This window comes from Carassius auratus, chromosome 21 (assembly GCF_003368295.1).
Source record: "Carassius auratus strain Wakin chromosome 21, ASM336829v1, whole genome shotgun sequence".
In the NCBI taxonomy this organism is placed as follows: domain Eukaryota; kingdom Metazoa; phylum Chordata; class Actinopteri; order Cypriniformes; family Cyprinidae; genus Carassius; species Carassius auratus.
This window is the reverse complement of record NC_039263.1, coordinates 20,487,081-20,509,035: the sequence shown is the minus strand read 5'-3', so window position 1 is coordinate 20,509,035 and position 21,955 is coordinate 20,487,081. Positions and strand designations below refer to the sequence as shown.

At 35.5% G+C, this 21,955-nt stretch overlaps 1 protein-coding gene across 5 annotated transcripts in view; it reads right to left on the bottom strand.

Annotated features, from left to right (window-relative positions):
* Positions 1-21,955, bottom strand: part of LOC113038882 (tyrosine-protein phosphatase non-receptor type 13-like) — a 64,618-nt gene that overhangs the window by 22,445 nt on the left and 20,218 nt on the right. For 3 of the 5 annotated variants that reach the window (XM_026196662.1, XM_026196664.1, XM_026196665.1), the window contains exons 6-17: positions 20,302-20,395; positions 16,219-16,779; positions 6,290-6,382; positions 5,860-5,950; positions 4,437-4,635; positions 3,621-3,695; positions 3,352-3,529; positions 2,674-2,824; positions 1,936-2,074; positions 1,561-1,713; positions 1,038-1,220; positions 715-877 (exon numbers count right to left, since the gene is read on the bottom strand). In XM_026196662.1, the coding sequence (XP_026052447.1) occupies positions 715-877; positions 1,038-1,220; positions 1,561-1,713; positions 1,936-2,074; positions 2,674-2,824; positions 3,352-3,529; positions 3,621-3,695; positions 4,437-4,635; positions 5,860-5,950; positions 6,290-6,382; positions 16,219-16,779; positions 20,302-20,395 (2,080 nt within the window). The remainder of the gene's footprint in view (positions 1-714; positions 878-1,037; positions 1,221-1,560; positions 1,714-1,935; positions 2,075-2,673; positions 2,825-3,351; positions 3,530-3,620; positions 3,696-4,436; positions 4,636-5,859; positions 5,951-6,289; positions 6,383-16,218; positions 16,780-20,301; positions 20,396-21,955) is intronic. The other 2 variants (XM_026196663.1, XM_026196666.1) reach the window with 1 other exon arrangement.

The window sequence follows — 21,955 nt, the reverse complement described above, 5'->3', positions numbered from 1 at the left end:
AGAACTTCAGTTTACATGGCATTTGTTGGTTTTACACAACAAAAGAAAGCTCTATATCCCGGCTAATGTTGACACTAAATTGCTTTTTTTTTTTTCAGTTTAATGCCAATTCTTCAAGAGCAGCCTGAGGAGAATGGGCCATTCGGAACACTTCCCAATTTTTTCAAAGCCTCTTATTTCAAATGAGCTTTTCTCGTTTTGTTTAATAACAAGTTAATAACAAGAGTTTAACTCTTATATTCTGACTTGATGCTCAAGAAACATTTAATAACATAATGTTGATTTTCGCTGAAACTGTTATTTGTTTATGATTCTTTGATGAACAGAAATTAAAAAAAAACAACATTTGATTGAAATATAAATATTTTCTAACATTCTAAATGTCGTGATTGTAATTTTTAAACACTTTTGATCAAAACTCATGAACAATAGTATTGATTTCTTTAAAACGATTCCAAACCAAAAGTGGCAAATAAAAATATTATTTTTTTATATGTAAAATAGTGTTCCTGTAGCTCAATTGGTAGAGCATTGCACTATCAAGCGCAAGATTGGGGGTTCGATTCCCCGGGAACACATGACAGGTAAAAATGTATAGCCTGAATGCACTGTAAGTCGCTTAAAGCGTCTGCTAAAGGCATACATTTAATTAAATTTAAAATGAAAAACCTAAAAATAAATGTCTGATTTCTCAGTCACCATTCTGTTTCTCACCCAGTTCCTGCAGTTCTTGGTTGTTCTGTCTGGCTTTCATGTGCAGGTGGAATTTGTACTGGGCCGAGCACAGGTTCAGCAGATACTGGCAGGTCTTCTGACTATCTGTCTGAAATAGATGTTTGATCCCGTCCGAAGTGTTCTGCAAGCAAATCTTCTTTTTCTACCATACAGAAACACAAAGACATAAGGGATGTTACTGACACTCCAAATGATACCATGTGGAAGCACCTTGAAGATGAACCTCTTTGGTTTTTCTGGGAATCTCCAGCACAGCCGTGTGATTTCCACTAAATGTAAACATGCAAATCTAAACATCTTACCGTGAAAGAGATCTTCTTGGTATCCCTCCAGGGGAACCTCAGCACAGGGGTTCGATTTCCATTAAGGACCTCGAAGATAAGGACACCTTTCGAGTAAATGCCCAGCATGATGCCAGTCAGGGATCTCTTCTCTGGAAGCACACGATGGAAGTGAACTCCATATTCCGGCAGTCTCTGGCACACCTTTACATAACAGAGAAATGACGAGACAGATCTAATCACATGCAGTCTACAACAACAGCTATTAGGAAAGGAAATCAAAATAATTAAAGTCCATTTATTCACAATTATTGACTGCACTTATCTAGGTAAAAAAAGAAACTGATGTATGTGAATGTGTTCAACCAAGTTCCAAGAACAACTTTTAGTCTTGCAACTACACCGATTCAAAAAGCTGTAATCAAGAGTATCTGAGAGAAAACAGACTGCAGCAATCTACGTTTATTCAAGCAAATTATAGAAGTTTGGCCAATCAGGAAGCTCTGCCTTGAATCACACTTGACTGATGCATTTCGTTCCTGACCTTAAGGAACTCAAGTTCAGCCTCCTGCTCTGAAGCGTTGTAGTATGAGCTGTGGAGTTTGGGTAACTCCTCTTTAATGGTGGTCTGATCGAACTTATCCAGAACTGAAGCAGGGAGGTAGTGCTCCGTTCGGAAATATGTCTTTCCGTGAAGCTGACGGAAGAAAGAGGACAAAACATGTACTGAGATTAGACGATGCTCATATGGTTAAAATTAACGTTAGATATAGAATTTAAGATTCCTTTTTCACAAACATCTTTGCATTTTAGATGCAATGCACTTTGGGTAGGAAAATAAAATAAAATGAAATAAAACTAATCCATTTTCAAAAATATCAAAGCAAAAATTCCTCTATTTTTCCGAAGTGGTCTGTACCTCAGTCTGATAGTCCCCAAACTCTGCCTGCAGTGCTAGAGACGCCAAGATCATGGCATTTTCCAAGTCACAGCGTACCCGCTCCTCTAATATATCCTTCCGCAGCTGCAAGTAGTACTGGTGTTTGGTCATTGTGTGTCTATATAAAACAATGTGAATTAATTACTTTGGGATAACTGAATAATACATACATGTACATACATATATACATGCTGATATAAATAATTGTTCAAATGTATGGAAGTTTTTTTTTTTTCAACACTTTTTATTCAGGGCACATTAAACTGATTAAATAAAACATTATACAATTTACATAATCTTTCAAATAAATGTTGTTGTTTGTTTTAGCTTTCCATTAATCAAGGAATGCTGGGAAGAAAAAAAAGTTACAGTTTCTAGAGGTAGCAAACCTTTTTCAACATTAAATTAGCAAATGGTTTTAATTGTAATATTTTACAATATTACGGTTTTGCTATGTTTTTGATCAAATAAATGTAGCCTTGGTAAATATATGACACTCAAAAAAAAAAAAAAAAAAAATATATATATATATATATATATATATATATATATATATGACCCCAAACTTTTGAACAAATGGTGTGTATATATGCTTCAACAGATTTATTCATATCACTGCACTTTATGTGCAAGAAATACACTACTGTTTTAAATACAAAAGCGTAAATCAAACTTAACACTGAACACCATCATTATCATTATGTTGTCAGCTCTTACTGTATCAGATTGACATCATCCTGAAAGAACTTGATACGCAGGAAAAGATTAAAATTGACATCCATCTTCTTTTTCCTTGGATCATCCTTCCAGCCTTCAGGTGCCACCTTTGAAAGTTTGGCATCAGGTTCAATGAAGAAGAACTCGTCATCTAAAAAAAAAAAAAAAAAAAAAAAAAAAAAACGAGGAAAGAGAAAGAAAGATAAACCAGCAGATCATGCTAAAAGAGTTCAATGCAGCATAAGAAACTAAAGCAGCCTTTGGTTTGGGAGGCATGAGTCAGAGGACTTAATGAACCATCTGTGGACACAAATCACCCGTGTCCATTAGAACCGTAACTAGAGGAGTCACACAGGGGCAGCGCGCCAGGAAGAGAACAACAGAGTTATTTATTCTGTTGTATTTACACTATTCATGATCCAATTGCTCTATTTACCTGAACAGGTACCATAACATAAGCTGCAATAAATCAAACTGTTGACATTTCAAATAAATTCCTCCTACATCATTCCAAAGAGAACGTTAACATGGAGTAATAATTCTGCATGGAGCTTAAATAACAAAAAACACATTTACTTTAGTTTTTTTTTATCACACAGAAAGGCACTAAAATACTAATGGGGGCAGAAACGTAGGGAGTGGATTTTCAGCAGTTTTAAAGGAAGATGGGTTATGCACCTTTAAGGTAGGCGAGACTGAAGAGATGGTGCTCGACCAGTCCAATGTGAGCTACGGCCATGTCCAAAACATCCTTACAGACCGCCTTCACATCGCAACACAGCTCCAGCTTCTGCCCGTTCAGTAAGACGACCCCCACCTTCCTCTGACTCTCCTCCACCTTCCCACGCTTGTTCTGCTGAAACACATGCGAAAGCGATAAATGCATACATACTGGATGTACACACAATTACATAGCAGTATAAAGCAAAGCAGATTAGCGGTTTTACCATTATGGATGAAGGAACGGTTAAAACCACAGTTGGCTCGCTGCTCATCCTCACAAACTCAGGGCCAAACAAATTCTACAAGAACAAAATACATTTTAAAGATCCCACATAGTACCAAACTTAATTTTATTATGTTAATTTGCTTTTTTATTCAGAAAACATATACATAATTTGTCCAAAAGTCAAACGGAATTATTTTATGTTTGCATAATTTACACTGCAACTTAACCTGAATTAAGGTGACTTATTCAGCTTTGTATCATTCATGTTTAAACATGCTTAAAGTGACCATAATATCAATTGAGCATGGATTACGTAATGTCAGTTCTAGTCTGAATTGTTCAGAACTAAAGTGAATTCAGAAGGACTGGATTTTATTCACAATGTAATGTGCATTAAGTTAATTAAATCTGAATTACAGTAAATGCACTTCAGGCATATCCTCTCTGGATTCAGTTAAACTGGATTACTTTATTCTTTGTCATTAACACAGTAATTTGCATAAACTGAATTAAATCTGAATTAAGTTGACCTTGATTCTCTTGCTTTACATCAATCATGCAAAACCTGCATAAATAAGCATTTCGTTAAATGAAATTATGCAGTTACTTCATAAAAGTTATAGTGTAAATGACAAAGCTGAATTCAGTTCAATCTGATGTCAGATGATCTGGATTGTATTTTATTTGGATTATTTATAATATAATATACAATATATAAAGTGAACACCGTTAAACTGGACTACTTTATCTTTGGTCAATAACACTAAAACGTGTATAATGTGAATTCAATCTGAATTCAGCTACACTGCATTACTTTAGATTTGCGTGGATGGAGGCCTGCTTCCAAAGGACTGCTGCGAAGGGGCTCAGCCAGGTCCAGTATGGAGGCGCGGGGGTCTTCGCCAGGATAGATGGAGGCTCTAGATAGCCGGGCCTGGAGCCTGTGCAACTCTTCCTGACGCTGGATCAGAAGTTCTGTACCTGACAGCTCATCCTGACCCAACTCAAAAAGTCTGGAAACAAGGCGAAACCAGGAAGGTGTTTGTATGTGTAGTAACTCAGTGCATTTTCACTGCTTAGAAATCAATTTTATAAATTAAGATCATAAGATGGATATGTGAAAAGGAACCCTAGCAGAATTAGGGTGAAAAGCATTGTGTGTAATGTAAGCACTATTGCATGCCACCCAATCGCAGAGCCAGCTGGTTGATGTGGGTGACCCATGTCGCAGCTCTTTGCCTTGGGCATCCTCAGGGAATCAGTTACTGAACTCGGTCTCAAAACCTGCTCTAAAAAACAGGAACACCTGGCAACCCTCGTCATGACCACATAACTGCCAACATTTACTACAGGGAAGAGCAGTGTGGGTAGTTCAGCTGGTTAACCAGCAGGGGGAGAAGAAGAATCACTGACTCAATGAGAAATACATTAGATGGGAGCTTTTACAGTATTCAAACAGATTTTTGCCAAGGAAAATAAGAATTAAATGCAACAAAAGCTGCTGTGAGATCACTGGAAAAGCTGTTAATGGCAGAGAACAAGGGAAAACAGTGGGATATCAAAGTGCAAAGTATCTAACATAAACTGGCCTTACGATTATGACAATAGTGATGACATAATTCAAATGCTCATAAGCGGAACACTGTTGTCATAATCTAAATAACACACATGCAGCCCGTAGGCGCAATGATTTTCATATTAAGATGTTGATATTTATTTCATACTTCCTTTAACCCCACAGAAACCTTTTGACGTTAACATGCAAAGCATTATTTAACTGATTCCTGAGCCTTTCAAATCATGAGAACCACATGTGTTCAAAATAACATTTCTCACAATATTTGTGAAGATTTGTGAACTTTATTGCTTGAACACAGTTCTAACGATCTACATTCTACAAACTACACACTCACACAAACCTTGCACTTCATAGCAAGAAAAACATATTTACATAACTTTCACCTATGAGGATGTCCCTATATTGAGTTTGTGTGCTGTTTGTATCACTTCTGGGGACAATTTTGTCCCCACAGTAAAACCACACACACACACAGCTGCGGTTCTCGTTACCAGAACTAAACTTGAACAGGATGAGAGGAAATGAATTCAGGAAGGGTTTAGATTATCATTAACTTGGGCTGGGGTCCACAAAAGAGCTCTAGAAGGGGTCAGTACAGACAGGACGTGCATGATTGATCAACACAAAGCAGGAAGCATCAGAGAAAAAGAGAGAATACCTGTGTCTTTGTGCACTGCTGAGTGAAACGGCATCATGCTCTGACAGGCCGACCTGAGAGCTGTATCGCCTTAAATCCTCCGGCTTCTTAGCTGTTTGTGTACAGAAGAAAGTTGTGAAATTAATGCATGTAAAGTATGTGCCTTGCACAGTAATATGCAGATTTAAAAAAAGCATCTTTATGTCTGGATGGTCATCAATGAGTGAATTCAAATGACATCCACCCACATTCATCTTAAGTGTTGAAATGGCCACAGTATTATGAGATGCGATGACTCCTATTGCATTCTTAAATGCTGTTAAGGTCTCAGATTAACTTCATATTTTTTACATACACTAGTAGCTATGGAAGCCTGTTTCCGACACTGAATAAAAAAAAAAAAGGTTTTTGCAAAAAAAAAAAAAAAAACTGACGAGGTCATTAGTACAACCTTGTCTGTAGTCAGGGTCTGATGATGTCACAGAGGGGCTTTCGCTGGAGGAGCTGTAGTCGCTGTGGTATCTTCTGTGAGTATGCAGGGGATCTAAAAATTAACAGTCGCACAAAACAAAACAACAGTCAAGAAATGCAAATTATTGTAAATTCCATTATGTAAGAATTTAGCACAGCACATTTAAATATTCGAGTTAATCTTATATTTTGAGAATATCAGAGACAGCCCTGCTCTCTTCTAAAACATTCATATCACATTTACAGTCTTTTAAAACATGTCCATGGAACAAAACCGCTTTAGGTCCCCATGACCCAGTGAATCCTCATACTCTCAGACATGGCCTGTTATTATCATCGTGAGCACAGACACTGGAAACCGTGTTAGAAATGATTTCCATCATTATGAGCAGCAATGGGAGTTCAACAATGTGCTGAGGGAGTCACTAAAGAGCTTCCAAATATTCTTACAGTATTTAAGCATGTGCGCTTCTGGTGTTAACATGCATACAAATAATGTTCAACACATTTTTTACACACTTTTACTGATCTCTAATGAAGGTCTGTGCCCAGCATTGACGTTTTAGGCCTTTGTTGGGATTAAAATCAAATCAGCCAATCACACCCGAGTTTACCAAATGACCTGGACGGTAGTACTGGTTTAGAGGTGAGTGAAAAATACTGATTAAGTATTCACAAATATTATAGAATGTGTGTGTTTATAAATGTATATTACTAGAAAATGTGTATATATATATATATATATATATATATATATATATATATATATATATATATATAAACTAGTTTTAATTCAAATACAATTTAAAGTATAGTAACATATAATAAAATATACATTTGACTTTTCATTTCTGAAATTTATAGCAATTATCATTGCTATTCATTTTAAATTGTTAGCTTGTTCGATGTATTGATTTGTGTTAGATTGGTCTTAACATTTTCCCTTTAAGAAATACTATAGGTCCCTGTCTGTTTGTTCTCAGTCAAATTATCCTAAGTTTGCATTTCAAGACCAGGCTCAGGTAGGAAACTCTGAATCATTGACTCAGCTTTACTTAGTGATGTAATGTGCATGCACACACACACACACACTCTAAACTTCGACTGAAGCTTGACTGCATCCCCTGCATGTGGTGCGTTTACCTCTGTGCAATATTTGACAAGTCTGTCAGAACCAGAAAATCGAGTCCATGCACTTCAATTACTCAATGCTGCATATTTAGCATTACCAGAATTCCTGAAGGATTTCCCGAGCCAGGAGTTTCGGAAACTTCAACAACAAGAACAATGAAGCTTTCGTCTCATTCTCGACTGACTGCCCTCCTCAGTAAACATTTAGTTCAACCTCGAGTGAAACTTCTAAACAATGACAATTATGTAAAGCAATCAAACAGTTCCACATAAACACACTGGCGCAAATGCAACCCACTCATCTCGCTCTAAAACACCTTGAAATGTTGAAAGATGTGTAAGCAGTTGGATAAATTTCAGTAAACCAGCTAGGCCACTGACTTAAAGGAAACCACGTGCTCGAGGAAATATAGATGAATAAACAGCATTCTTGACCCGCACCATCACTGTGTGCTTGTGAGGCCCAAAGTGCATCATTTAGTTTTTGCAAAAGGTGAGGATTCAAAAACATATATAATTTTTTTTAGAGATTTAAATAAATTTATTTACTTCGTAAATTATTTTGTTAGTTATTATACATTTGTACATTACACACAACTCTACATTCATTCATTATTTCATTCATGTATACAAAAAGTAATTCCAGTGGACAATTTTCATTACATTGTATGACAAATTTTTATATTATATTTTTTGTGTTTTCTTTAAGACCGGAATTGCGTCACTTTGGTTTGAAATTAAAATAAATTTATAGAACAGAAATGTAAAAAAAAAAAAAAAAAAATCTGTCAATGTTCAGATTTGTCATTCATTCAATAAAAAAACTAATAAATAAATCAAATAGATACCTTTTTAATTATGCGTGTCTATTTTTTTTATTTATGGTGAAAAAATTCAGTAATTACCATAATTGTTTACATTATATTGTAAAATAACTTTTTATTTAACTACAACATATATTGGCCGCCTTTTTAAAAAATTAAATACAATATCAGAGGTGTGGATGTATAAATGTATCTTTTTTTTGTATGCATTGATTTAATTGTTTTTAATTATTTCAATGATGCTATATATATATATATATATATATATATATATATATATATATATATATATATATATATATATATATATATATATATATATGTATATCTGTTCTATACGAAAGGTACCTAAAAATGAACTTGAAAGGTGGGGGGGGGGGCACCCCCACCAATATAATGGCAGGGGTTAACACTGTTCTCTTATCTGATTCACTCTGCAAACCATGTCTACGGGAGGACCTGGCATCCCTTAGAAGAGGTGTTAAAAACCACTGTACAAAACACAAACCAAGACACACACTAAACTAAACAAAAACAGACACGCACACACATTCTACTTTGACTACAATGGAAAACCCTGCCCACATGGTGCAGTTATCAGTGGCTGGTGAGAGTTCGGTGGGTTGTGAAGTGAGTCACTGGCACACAAACACCCAGCGTATCATCAGAGCTGCCCATGACAACATCCACTGCACTGGAGGTATGACAGCACGTCTGCTAAAAGCCTCTCAAGGCAAGTTCAGAGCTGTCGAATTAACTTCCTCAAGTGTGCACTTTCCCTCAGCCTGTAATTTATTTTCAATTTTTTGTAGAGAGAAAATTTGCGAAATGGACAGTAAAAAAGGAGGAGTGCATTAGGAAGCAGGACAGTGTGTTCTGCCATAGGCTGCACGCATCACGTCCTGTCATACAAATCAATTTTCTGCCACGTTTCATGCCACTTTGCAGATGTGAGATCATTCCAGAGAGAATGCCTCTGGTTCGACGCCAACCACAAGCTGAACGATAGTGAAGAACGAGATCTGCAACTAATGTGTTATCACTTTGCTGATGGCACGACATAGAGCTCTATGCATTTGCATATGCTCCTGACCATAATTATGGGTCATATTTATCTGGAACGCCTCATTTATAAAAAGAAAATGAGTAAACCGTTTGTAAAATCATTCATTCAAAATGTGACAACATATGCAAGAATAGTGTTAAAAAAAAGATTTACATGGAAATTTGTGCTGCTCAAGTTTCACGAATGGCCTAATGTTGTAATGTTGTGTAATTTAATGTCTGTTCAGCCAAAAAAAAAAAAAATGAATTTTCAGAATTCAGAAAATGTACAAAAAAGATCACATTGCAACTGCAAAATCAATGCCAACAAATTAATAAAAATAAAATAGACATGTACATTCACAGTTAAATATCAAATTTAAAGTAAATTTAAAAGAAAGAAATAAAGAAGGAAAGAAAGATTGAGAGCCCATTTTTGAAAAATAAAATGCAAAATAAAATATAATATGACTTATTAACCTATAAACTTACCTAAAACAAAATCCAATATAATATTCATATATATTGTGCATTTCTAGTGCATTTTAACTGTGACAAAGGTCCATGGTTCTCGAAAGTGGACATGGACACGGTCTACTTTCACTGGACAACACTGCACAAACATCTGCAAATGAAAGGCAGAACAGATGGTTTCCCAATGGATGCTGGCTCCCAACGGTTGGATTTGCAAGCAGTAATTCGGCCATCAGAAGCTCAGAGGATAGGTACATGCAGGTGGACAGGTCATCTTCTGCCAAATCACTTTTCAGGCAGGAAAACACCCACATTTAGGCTTATTCCATTGTCTCTTTCCCCTACTCTCACTTGTCCCGATCCTGCTTGCTCTTCATCATTTCCTCATGTTCCTTGCCTGTTTCCAGTAACTATTTTTCTCCTCTGATCTTGAGGTTCTAGAGGCCCGGAGCAGTTTGGACTCATATACTGGTGATTATTGCAACCGAAAGCCTTACATGCTAAATGATTTCAATTTGAAACATAAAAACAAAGGAAGAGAAAAGGAACAAAGGACTAATGGGGTGATTGCAGCCTGATGAGGACAGAATGCACAAAAGGGTTTCAGGAGTGCGGCGGTTTTCATTAGAGCTGAAGGGGTTCGTTCATTAGTCGCTTTGTTTCAGACTGATTTTAAAAGGGAAGGTCAGAGTTTTACAAGCAAAGTAAAAAAAAAAAAAAAAAAATCATTCTGTCAAGCCAGAGTTGCGTCTCCTCTTGTGTTTTTACTGTATTTTTTTTAAGATCAAACAAAGTCATAAAAGCCTCAGGGCATGTGGTTTTGTAGCAACCCCCCCCCCCCCAGCTTCAGACATAATTGTGTTTTAAAAGAACACGCATATAATAATTCATACATACAAACATGGAGCAGATGCCAAACTTCGAATGTTATAAACAGACTGTTATAAACAAATTGTATATATATTTACACACTGTGATGACTTTAGGATGAAAGATGCATACTTAACTAACCATTATTTTTGCAAAAGTTTAAACATAAAAGGTCATTGTACTTTATTTAATGATTTATCTTATGTTTGACTAGAAATTAGAAAGTGCCCAAATATTTGTAGTTCACCCATAAATGAACATTTTGCCATCATTTACTCACCCTAAAGTTGTTCTAAACCTGTATGAGTTCATTTCTTCTACACAAGATAGTTTGAAGAATGTTGGTAACCAAAAAGTTGCTTGTAGCTAGGGATGTGACGAGATCTCGTGGCACTAGATCTCGCGAGATCCGATGTGTTTCGCGAGATCTGACTGGTTCCGCGAGAATGATATCCTCGCCCTGACCTTTCAAATATATTTGCATTACACTTGTCCTTTCACCAGTGGTGATATGTAAGATATTTTATGTTCATATCGGGCAAGTGGACGCATGATAAGCAGGAAAATTACACAGTGTAGTCTTTATCCAGTCATAAAAACAGAATAAATGATTAGATTATTTATAGAATGTTTAATGTAACGTTTATCACATCTTACATAAACTCCACAATTTAAAATGTCTCACATTAACTACTTATGAATTAAAATGGTCTCTCTCAACGGATGTCATAAACTGATAAACTGCTGGTCACAATGGTGAACAGAGTTCTCTCAATCAGATCTCTGGAGAGAGTTCAAATCCTCAGAGAGCTGTAGATATGGTGTTGGATAGATGAGATCTGATCTGATCAGATCAGATCCTCTCTGTGAAACTACAAGTAGATAAGATCGTGACAGGTCACAAAGCAGATGTTTTATCCCAGAAGAAATGCTCTATACCAGAAAGAGCTGTGGAATGAGGAAGTGGTGGAGTTTTACGTGTGATCTGGGAAGTGTCTGCACAGCTCAGAGTTTCCTGAAGCTCTGGTTGAGTGTGGGAGAAGTCTTTGAAAAGCTTTTAAATCCAAATGACCTTTGACCTGCAGGGTGAGATATCCCCCATAAAGTGTAATCCATGCAGATGGACTGAGGTTTAACATGAAATAATCTCTTTCCGCTCTCATCCCATTCTCGTATTATCAAGATACGTAGTGACAATCTGACCCTGCCTGCTCAAGAATCCTGATCAAAAGATCCCAAGCAACTGCACCTCACAAATGTCCCATATAAAACACACAAAGCAGACCAAACACACAAGTAATGGACAGCTCTCGTGTCAAAAGCACATGGCTTTAATTACAGTCTCTATGGTCAGCAAACTCCAAAATTACCCTGACTTAAAAAAATAAAAGGGAATTTACACCATGATTCTAATTAAAACACATCAGTAATATTTAACATTTAATTACAAAAAAAGATCAATATTGCATAAGGTTTTTGCTATGTACAAAACAATCTGAAAATAAAATAAAAACAGAAATTTGCAAAATGATTCTAACTAAAACGTGCCTGTCAATGTTTTAAAAAGCAATTTAAATGCATTCGATGCAAATTCAATCAGCTTCATAATCGAAAGTAACAAAAATTACAAAGAAAGCAAAGAAGAGCAAACAAAAAAAATAAAATGGAGATCAGATGATGCATCATGAAAAAAAAATAGAATTGTGAGGGGAAACAAAAACTAAAAGAAAAAGAAAAAGTTTGTAAATGAACAAACAACAAGATAACCAAACAATGAGAAACATGTTCAGATTCACAAGACATGGCTTCAGAAGTTAAACATTTGAGCTGGTGCACATATTTAAAACACCAAGTGACTCTGAAATCCAACACATGGGATATTTTGGATTTTACAGCATTACAAAGATGACAACTTCATATCAAACATGACATTCAAGATGACAGAAAGGACAAGAAGAATGCACAGCACAGCACCGGGTGATGGATTTTACACTAGGGAAATGAGGAACACAACATACAAAACAGGCCCCAAACAGCACATTTTTGTGGCTCAACAAATGATCTGTGCTCCACTGCATTCATTTGCAGCAAATGAAGGCACTAAAACAATCTAAATATGCGCTGGTTGTGGACTCTGCTCTAATGGGGCTGGACATTCCTTCTCTTCAGGTTTGTGGGTAATGCGGCCCATTATTGTCAGGGAAATGAGTCTGGCTCATGTTTACACAAGCGGACGGACAGACGGCACGATACACACAGTCTTGTTTTCCCTCACAATATGATGGCACAGATTCATCTTACACTCCCCTTTAGAGAACATATAATTGAAAACAGGATTTTTCCTGCTACTTTGTAGTAAAAGAGTTCAATGTAATTAAATCTAAGCTTCAAAAACCTAAAAATGTTGCTGTTATTACATCATAACCATGTGACTGTGTATTTAATAAACAAAACAGAAGTTAGCCAACCAGGTCATTTACATAAGTGTTAAAGGTACAGTAGCAAAGAGCCTTAAAGTGAATGGAAAGCACCCGTGAAAAACTAAATAGATATTTTTGGTGTAAAAAATTAATAAATTCAATTCAAATGGATCCATGAGCCAGAGTAAAGCCGCACGGACTGGAAGAGAATGTCTGTGCTTCTGAGCTGGACGGTGGTAAAAATAGCAGCCAAACAGCTTGAGGGCTCAGATCAGGGCCAGGACGAACAGAAAAGCCTGAGGTTTATTATCATGAAGCAAAGCTTTACTCCATCGAGAAAATGTCCAGATGGAGGCCAGGCGAAGGATGTGTACATGAATGCGGCACATATGAAGAATTCCGCGTCTCTTATGGAGACTGCAAGGCGGCAATATGTCAAGAGGGAAGAGCATAAATAAAGATTTTGTCACACTGTATTGAACACAGATTTATAGTCAAGCAAACTACGAGATAAAAAAAAAAACACAGGCCTGAAATGTTCAGACAGTTGGTAACTCTTAAAGTTAATGTTAGTTAACTACTTTAGTAAACATGAACTAAGCAATAATCATCCTTCTACAGTATTTATAAATCTTAATGTTAATTTCAACATTTACTAACGCATTATTTAAAAAGTTGTATTTATTTAGAAACTGTATTCCCAGCATAGAAATATTATGTAAATATACAGTAATAAATGTATTGTAAATAACTAATATCATGATTAATTTTACGAATAAATTAGCAATTTTACTAAATACGATACTTCAATGAGTTCAATTAATAAAATATTTAAAAAGTCTAAATCTAAGTCTAAATCTAAAATCGTTATTTAAAAAACAAAAACCGTTCAAAACTTCAAATAAAAAAACTTGGATACAATTTCGTAATGTTTTATATTAAAATAAAATACAAAAACAATTGTTAAAATATTTAGATAATTCAGGTTTGTAGGTCTTGAAAAATACATTTAAAAAAATCAGTTAATTTAAAATACAATTAAGTTGTTTTAAAACAGTAATATAATTATTTAAATAAATGTTTTATTATCTTATATTAAAATAAAACGCAATGAAACAATATTCCATTAAATTAATATTTTAATTAAAACACAGTTATAATTATTCAAATAAACATTAATTTAAAAAAATCTTATATAAAAAAAATACAAAATAAATACAATTCATCCCCAAAGTTGCATAGTCAACTATTTTTTCGAAGTCATTTGCACTGAATCTCTTCAAAAGGTTAGCTAGACTGATGTTTAACTACTTTAAATGAGTTTCCCAACACTGGGGAGCAGTTCTGAATGAAAGGCTAGCGGAAAATAGTGCGAGAGACCCAGAGAGAGTGTACAACTGAAAGAGAGAGAGTAAAAAGCTTGCATAAGTATGTGAGCTTTGAAGGGCTAGAATTATCCATCTCTCTAATTAGTTCCAGGAATCTGGAACCCTCAGCCAGTCAGAGTCATAAAGAACCTGGCAACACGCCGCACGCGCAAAACCCATTCATAACCCTGCGTTCCCTCCCACCACACACAGACGAGAAGCATGAGCGGTACTGCACAGGAACTCAAAGCCTCAGAAGAGCCAGAAGTTCATTTGAAACACACACAAACACACACGATTCATGACTGCTGCTGTATCTTCTGATGGGAACTGCATTTTAGTTGAGTCACAATCAGTAGCATTTATGAACACAGTAGTTTTAACCACTGTTAACCAGCCTGGTTACATCCGTCACATCATCTTAGATTTATAATTTGGCTTGAAGCCTGTAGAATTAAACACTTACTGTCACATGACCGAAACTGGTACGATTAGTTTCTGTAATTTCTCATGATGACGTCACCACTGTTAACTTACAGGCTGTTGAGCAACAAAGCATCAAAAGTTTTGCTGCAAACTTTTGATTTCAAACACCAATTACAATTACATCCGCTGTAGTCACACAAGAAAGGCTCAAATCACCAGTTCCACTCTGACAACTGGCCTTGCACAACTCACAACAAACAAAGTCTTGCTGATAGAGTGAGCCTGAGGAACAACTAATCCTGGATTTACATTTTCTGATCACAAAATCTCCAAAAATATTTCTGCTAATTTACAGAACCACAGACATTGATTGCATTTTCCTCGATGCGTTTTTTACACACTGAAGTGATTCTCACAAAGCCTGACAAGAAATGACCGGGTCACATTTAACCTCAAGATTGCAAGATTTTTTAAAAAATTTTTTATAAATTAAATAAAGCCTACATTATGCTTTATTTAACTACAAGCCTACCCTACTGATCAATACTTTTTAAAGCTTTGTAAGAATTATTTTAAACTGCCATTATTTGATCAAAAATACAGTAACACTGTAAAATAGAATCATTTAAATTTATTTCTATTTTTATATATTTTAAAATGTACAAACTTTCAGAAAACATTGTGTTTATTTTTTTTGAAAAACAAAAACTATGTTTGTGTATGAGGTGTTTGAGTAGTGTATAAGGGGGAAAAATATTTTACTTGTTTTCAGACATATTTTATGTCTTAATTCTCTCTATTTTTATGCATCTATGAACTTTACTTTTACTATTCCAGTGATTTTCGATTAGTATTCTCATTGTGTAAAACATATTTTTTTTTATGTCATACACTTATTTAAATATATAAAATCAGCAGTTAAGTAGTACACAAATACTAGCATGTATATATAAATATGTATATATATATATGCATATATAAATAAAACTGAAAAAAAATTAAGTTAATAAGATTATATAAATTAAGGAAAATATATGTGATTACAATAATGTCACAATTTGAAATATATTATAAACTGGCTTCATTTAGTTTATGCAAAAGGTATTTTTTGTAAAACATGACTGGAACATTTTACTGACAGGTTTCTTGAGATTCATCCATGGTTTATTATTTGTGGATTTAACCATTTCAAATAAACTCACCCTAAACAGTGACTGGTCATTTCAAATTCCTGAAAACGGACAGTTGTTTGGCTATAATAATCTACAATGTGCAGACTTCGCGGCTGTAAGAAAAGCAGTTTATATTAGACTACATCCCCTCAGCCTCACTAAGAGAACACAAGTGACTCACCGTCCATGGCCTGCTTGAGCGCTTGCAGTTTCTTGTGCTTCTCTCTGATGCGGTCGTAAGCGCTGTTGAACGGCGAGCCGACCGACTGACTCGAATGGTGATGGGTCTTCCTGACATCTAGACTGCCAAAGTCTGCGTACCGGGAGTCCCTGGACTTGGAGGATGACTTGTGTTGACTGGCCGAGCGGGTGCTCAGGGCGCTGCTTCCCCTGCGGGCGTCTTCTAGGGCCCCGAAGCGGAGCATTTCAGGGTCGAGGCAGGCCAAGTCAGCTGAGGAGGCCCAGCTCTTGTTTCTCTGATGGGGGTGTGAATGCTGGTTCACCTCCAGGGGTCGGCCGCGCTGTTGAGGCTGTTGCTGTTGGCGTTGATGGTAGAGTTCGGCAGAGGATTCGGACCCAGCATGGTCCTCTGAAGGAGGGTACGAACTGAGACCCTCATCCGCTCTGACAAGGTCCTGGATAGGAAGAGAGCCCATAGAGCGACTGAGTCCACGGTTCAGGTTGGCCTGCTCCTGGGTTCGGGCTCTGTAACGCTCCAGCACACGATGGGCGGCACTACGGCCTAATTGAGAAAGGAAAACAAAAATGAGTTACATATCAAGAACTTGCAAAACTATAAAGATGCACAACCCTTTTAAAATGCTAATGTGTAGCATGAGTGAAACATGACTGAAACAGCTTTTATTTGACCCATTTTGTGAGATTCACCAACCATTTATTACAGTGGTAATTGGTCATTTTACATGTCTGGGTGATTCCTGGCCATAGTAATCTACAACGCCCAGACTGACAGTGAAAACCTGGCTATATATGACTATAATCTAATTGGTCGTAAAGGTTAAATATACATCAACTTCCAAAGACAAATACGAATCTATTGAAGGACATAATTACATGTGGAACCCTTGCTGTCTTGCTGAGCATTTTTATTGGATCACATTTGTCAATGCGAGATTAAAATGGGTCCTAATTGGCTGAAAGAACAGAAGGAACAATGGTGGCCTTCTAGTGGTTTCGAGCTCCTCTAAAGCCTCTCTGATTTCACCCCGAGCTTCCAGCGACTTGCTTGTTAGCCACGCCAGATCCAGCCCTGTCAATCAGGAAGACATGGATGTTCCACATGCTTCTCTCTTAGGGAACCGTTTGAGCTTTAAATGACTCAACAAGAGGCCTTTTCTCACACGTTTTATAAAAAGCTTAGTATATCGCAGGAGCAAAGACAGAGCTTGGGTATTTTCAAGCGGTTAACGAAGAGAGGCACGCTAAAGTCATTACACACTGACCTAGACACTTCAAAATCCAACATACCAGTCACCAAACCGAACAGAAAACGGTCTGAAAATTAGATTCAAGAGTCTTGCCATTTTTAGTTCAACATCTCATTGGTCTAGAAGGTCTAATAATTGTGACTTTTCTTCCATATTTCTAACATAGCAGATTATCAAAAAAGACAAAATATAGGACAGGGACTTTATTCTAGTCATCTGTTGTTTAGGGGATGTCGAGATGTGGGAATTTCACTCAAAAATCAAGATGAATGCGAGACTTCTGGGGCAGGATTTAAACTAACTTAATAGCTTTAGAAGTCCTTTATACGGCATCAATTTACATTAAACAATAGAAAGTAAAAAAAATTAATAAATAAATAAACTAAAAGGAAACACGTGCATGGATGAACTGTTCAAAATAAGATGTATAATATGCATTTAGAAAACAGGTAAATTGGCATCAAATTTAAAATAAAACAAATGATATAATAATAACAATAATATATTAAAAATATATAAATATATATATATATATATATATATAAACACATGACATTAAAAATAATATAATTAATATAACAGAAATAAAAATAATAAACAAAAATAATTCACTCACACTAAAGCTTTATGTGTTTTTTTTTTTCAACAACATAGAAGATCCCCTGGATAAACATTATGCAATGAGACAATAGTTCTGCTAATTAAGAATGATATTTGCAAATAGTGTTGTTGTAGCTCGTTATACGCTAAAGAAATTACACTAATCAGGTAAGGTGCAAACAGGCTAGTCATTACCTAAAAATAAACCAGAAAATTACCACCAAACCAGTTCTGGATAGTACACAATGTTAACTGCATCAGGCTAGCAGTGCTTTTACTTGCAAACGAGATGCTAATTAAACATCATATAGTACTCTCAAAAGCCACATAAGGATAACTTGCACTGAAATTCAAACTTTTACACTCTTATTTGACCAATCTTAAACAGTAAAATGCAGTTGTTCTACGGTGCTGTTATGAATTAGCGACGCAAGATTAGCATAGCTGCAGGTACTTTTCTCCCGAAGCTACTGCTAATGTGAGCACAAAACCTCTGAGAACGTAAACCAACATCCAAATTGCGAAATGAGAACAATGACACAGTCTGAGACCACGGTTATTACTTTACTGCTGAGGTTTCATGACATCTGTAAAGCCAAAAATAAACCAGCGTGAAGTGAGTCACCATCTAGGCTGGCTTGTTTTCTCACATCATGACCCTGATGCGTGGCCAGAGACAACAGCACGAAAACAAAACACCCTTCAGAACACACAGGGAAAAAAAAAACCCTGGGAAATATCTATTGCTGATCGATGCCATGCCTCAGTTACATAACTGTCCGGTCGTGTTTTTGCTGCAGCTGAAACCACTGGGAAGATTTGGTCATCTTTTCCAAAATGAAACCTTCTGGTTTTGGTTTGTGGTGATGTGCTTGTCTAGATTCGATTCAAACTCTTGTCTATGCACAGAGAAGAGGACGAGAAGGAGTGACAGACAGACAGAAGACAGATGGAGGGCGAATGCAATGAGGGATTTGGAAAGTTGGGAGAGGAACAGAGAACAAGCGGACAGAAAAGATGATGAGAAAAGGAGAAAAGAGTTTTTTGCTTGGCACATCATTAAACTGTAAAGCATAAAAAAGTCAGTGTGAAAGAGAAGGCCAAGAGATGTTAGTGAAGACTAGAATAAAACGATGTTCAAAATCATAACCTACTGCATACTAAACAGTATATACTGTACTATATACCATTTTGAAATTAAATTTTAAGTTTAAGTCAAGGAGTTACTTGATGTGTCTTTGTAATAAACTGTAAAATTTACAAGCAATGCAAGTTGCTTTTTTTTTAAATTGTACACCATTTTCCCCCGTTTCATTTTTTTATGTTTTTGAAAAAAGGCAGTACTATTTTTTCCATCAATATTTATTTTAATATTATTACAAAATATTTTTTATTTATATAATAATATAATTTATTTATATTATTTAAAAAATCATATTTATTTTATTATTTAATAATATATTTTAACATTTTATTCATTATTGTGATACAATGCTGAATTTTCAGCATCTTTCCTTCAGTCTTCAGCATCACATGATCCTTCAGAAATCAGTCTAATATGCAGATTTGATACTCAAGAAACATTTCTTATTATCATGTATCATTGTCATGAGACATTTTTGTTGTTAAATCTTTCATTTGATTTATTTCTAATCTAATTATTTGCATTAGAAAGAACTATTAATCTACAAACATATACACAAATTACAAAATTTCCCAGAACTTTCTATCTGCTCTCTTAAGATTATCTGGATATTTCTAGTGCTGGTGCTGTTCTGGCTTGCCTCTCTTTTATCCGTCTGTTGTGATAAGCAGCAGCTCCTGAAGGGCTAAAGCCACGTCATGTCAGAACCAAGCCCTGCTTTGTTTACATTCTGAATCACTTCCTCTTAACTGGATAAATGCTGTGTGATGAGTCAGCGTGAAGCGCAGATCTTCACAGTATTAAAACAATCAGTCAGAGATTATTAGAAAGTGGAGAATACATGAGCTGTGATTTCAAAGTCTCATCATTTATTAACAGCAACTCGCAGAAGAAGACTGGAAGATCAGGAGTGTGAGCATGTATTGACATGCCTGTGTGTTTGGGTGTGCATGTGTGTAAGTGAAAGTAAGAGAGAAGTAGAAAGCAACTGCGTACGTTTAACCCCATCTTCATTTTCCTATATAATAAGCAATAGATGCCTTTTTTACATAAGGGATCTGGAGTGTATTACCTGCTGGAAGGCCTTTTCCTCGCAGACGTTCACGAATCTCTTTGCTTCTCTCTGGAAGTGACTCCCTGTCACTTTGAGACAACAGACCATCAAGCTAAAACAAAGAAAAGAAAAAAGTCATGCACAAAAATGAGAAAGAAATAAAAAAATAACCATTCACTTTTATCAAAATATGAGATTAAATTAAAGCAAATTATACTGAATTTATTTTCTCTTGTGCAGTAAATCATCATGTAAACACACACTACCACTCCAAAGTGTGGGTCAGTAAGATGTTTTTTTTTTTTTTTTTTATCCCAAGAATCTAATACTTTTTTTTATGTATTTTATTACAATTTACATTTTTATGAAATAAAATTTTAAATAGAAATCAGTTATTCCAAATTGTAATAATATTTCCCATTGGTATTATAGTTTTTACTGTATTCTGATCAAATAAATGCAACTTTAATGAGCGGTAGTTTACTTTATGAAATATTCTCTACAAGCCACCCAAATCGCATAAGCTACAAAAAAATAAGATACATTTTGAATAATAATAATTATAATTATTATCATCATCATCATCATAATCACATATTATGACCCCCCATTAAAACAGTAGTTTACTTTATGAAATTGTATAAGCTACAAAATATAAGATATATGTTAATAATAATATTTATTATCGTCATCATCATTAAACTTTAATTATTAAAGATTTAATGACAAATTTAAATAGCCTTTGGGAAAAAATTAAATGGTGTGTTGGGGCAAATGGATTTTCATACCCTTACAGGACTTAAAGAAAGCTTGATCTATGCTGATCAAATCAAAACATATTTTGAATAAAAATGTACTTAATCGGGTTTGCCTGAGGACGAAAAAACAAACATAATGGAAGACATGTAGACTGAGAAAAACAATCTCAGGAGGGCTGCTCACAGGAGAACAGACCCAAGCAGCCACTCACAGCATTAGTCAACAGTGATCAGAAGACTGCATCCCTACTGGACTACTTCACATTTACCTTCCCAGTGTGGACAAAGACACACCGAGCAGAAAATAAGACCAGAAACACATCTGTTCCTAGCAATATGCTCTTTCTGTACTGCTGTGCAATTAAACTACTGAGTAGTGTGCAGCTGAGGAACAGGATGTGACATCAAACACAAAAAAACAAGCACAGGAAAGACTGTTAACTACCTTTTTAATTGAAAGCTGTTTTATAGGGCTGGACTGTGCAGGCAAGTCAGTTAATAGGAACAGTATGTTCACAAATATTGTTAGTGCCGAATCGGAAATACTTGGATGTGATCAACTAACAAAATTAGAGGTGGGAATCGAGAATCCGTTATGAATTATAGCTGATTCCAAAACAAATCAAATAAATACAAATAAACAGATCAAACAAAAATTTTTTTTAATTCAATTAAAAATTTTACAAATAAATAATTTTTTTTTTTTGTTATATATACACTTATAATGAGCACTAAAACTAAATAAAATACTGTCGCTAATATAAAGTTGCCTTTGCAACAAAACAATAACATGACCACTGTATTCCTGTATGTACAGTAAGTACGGTTTTCTTAAACTCAGGTTTAACTCATTCTAATGACTCTAATAGAATTTCTACTTATATTCATAACTTTAAATGAACCAACAAAATGTT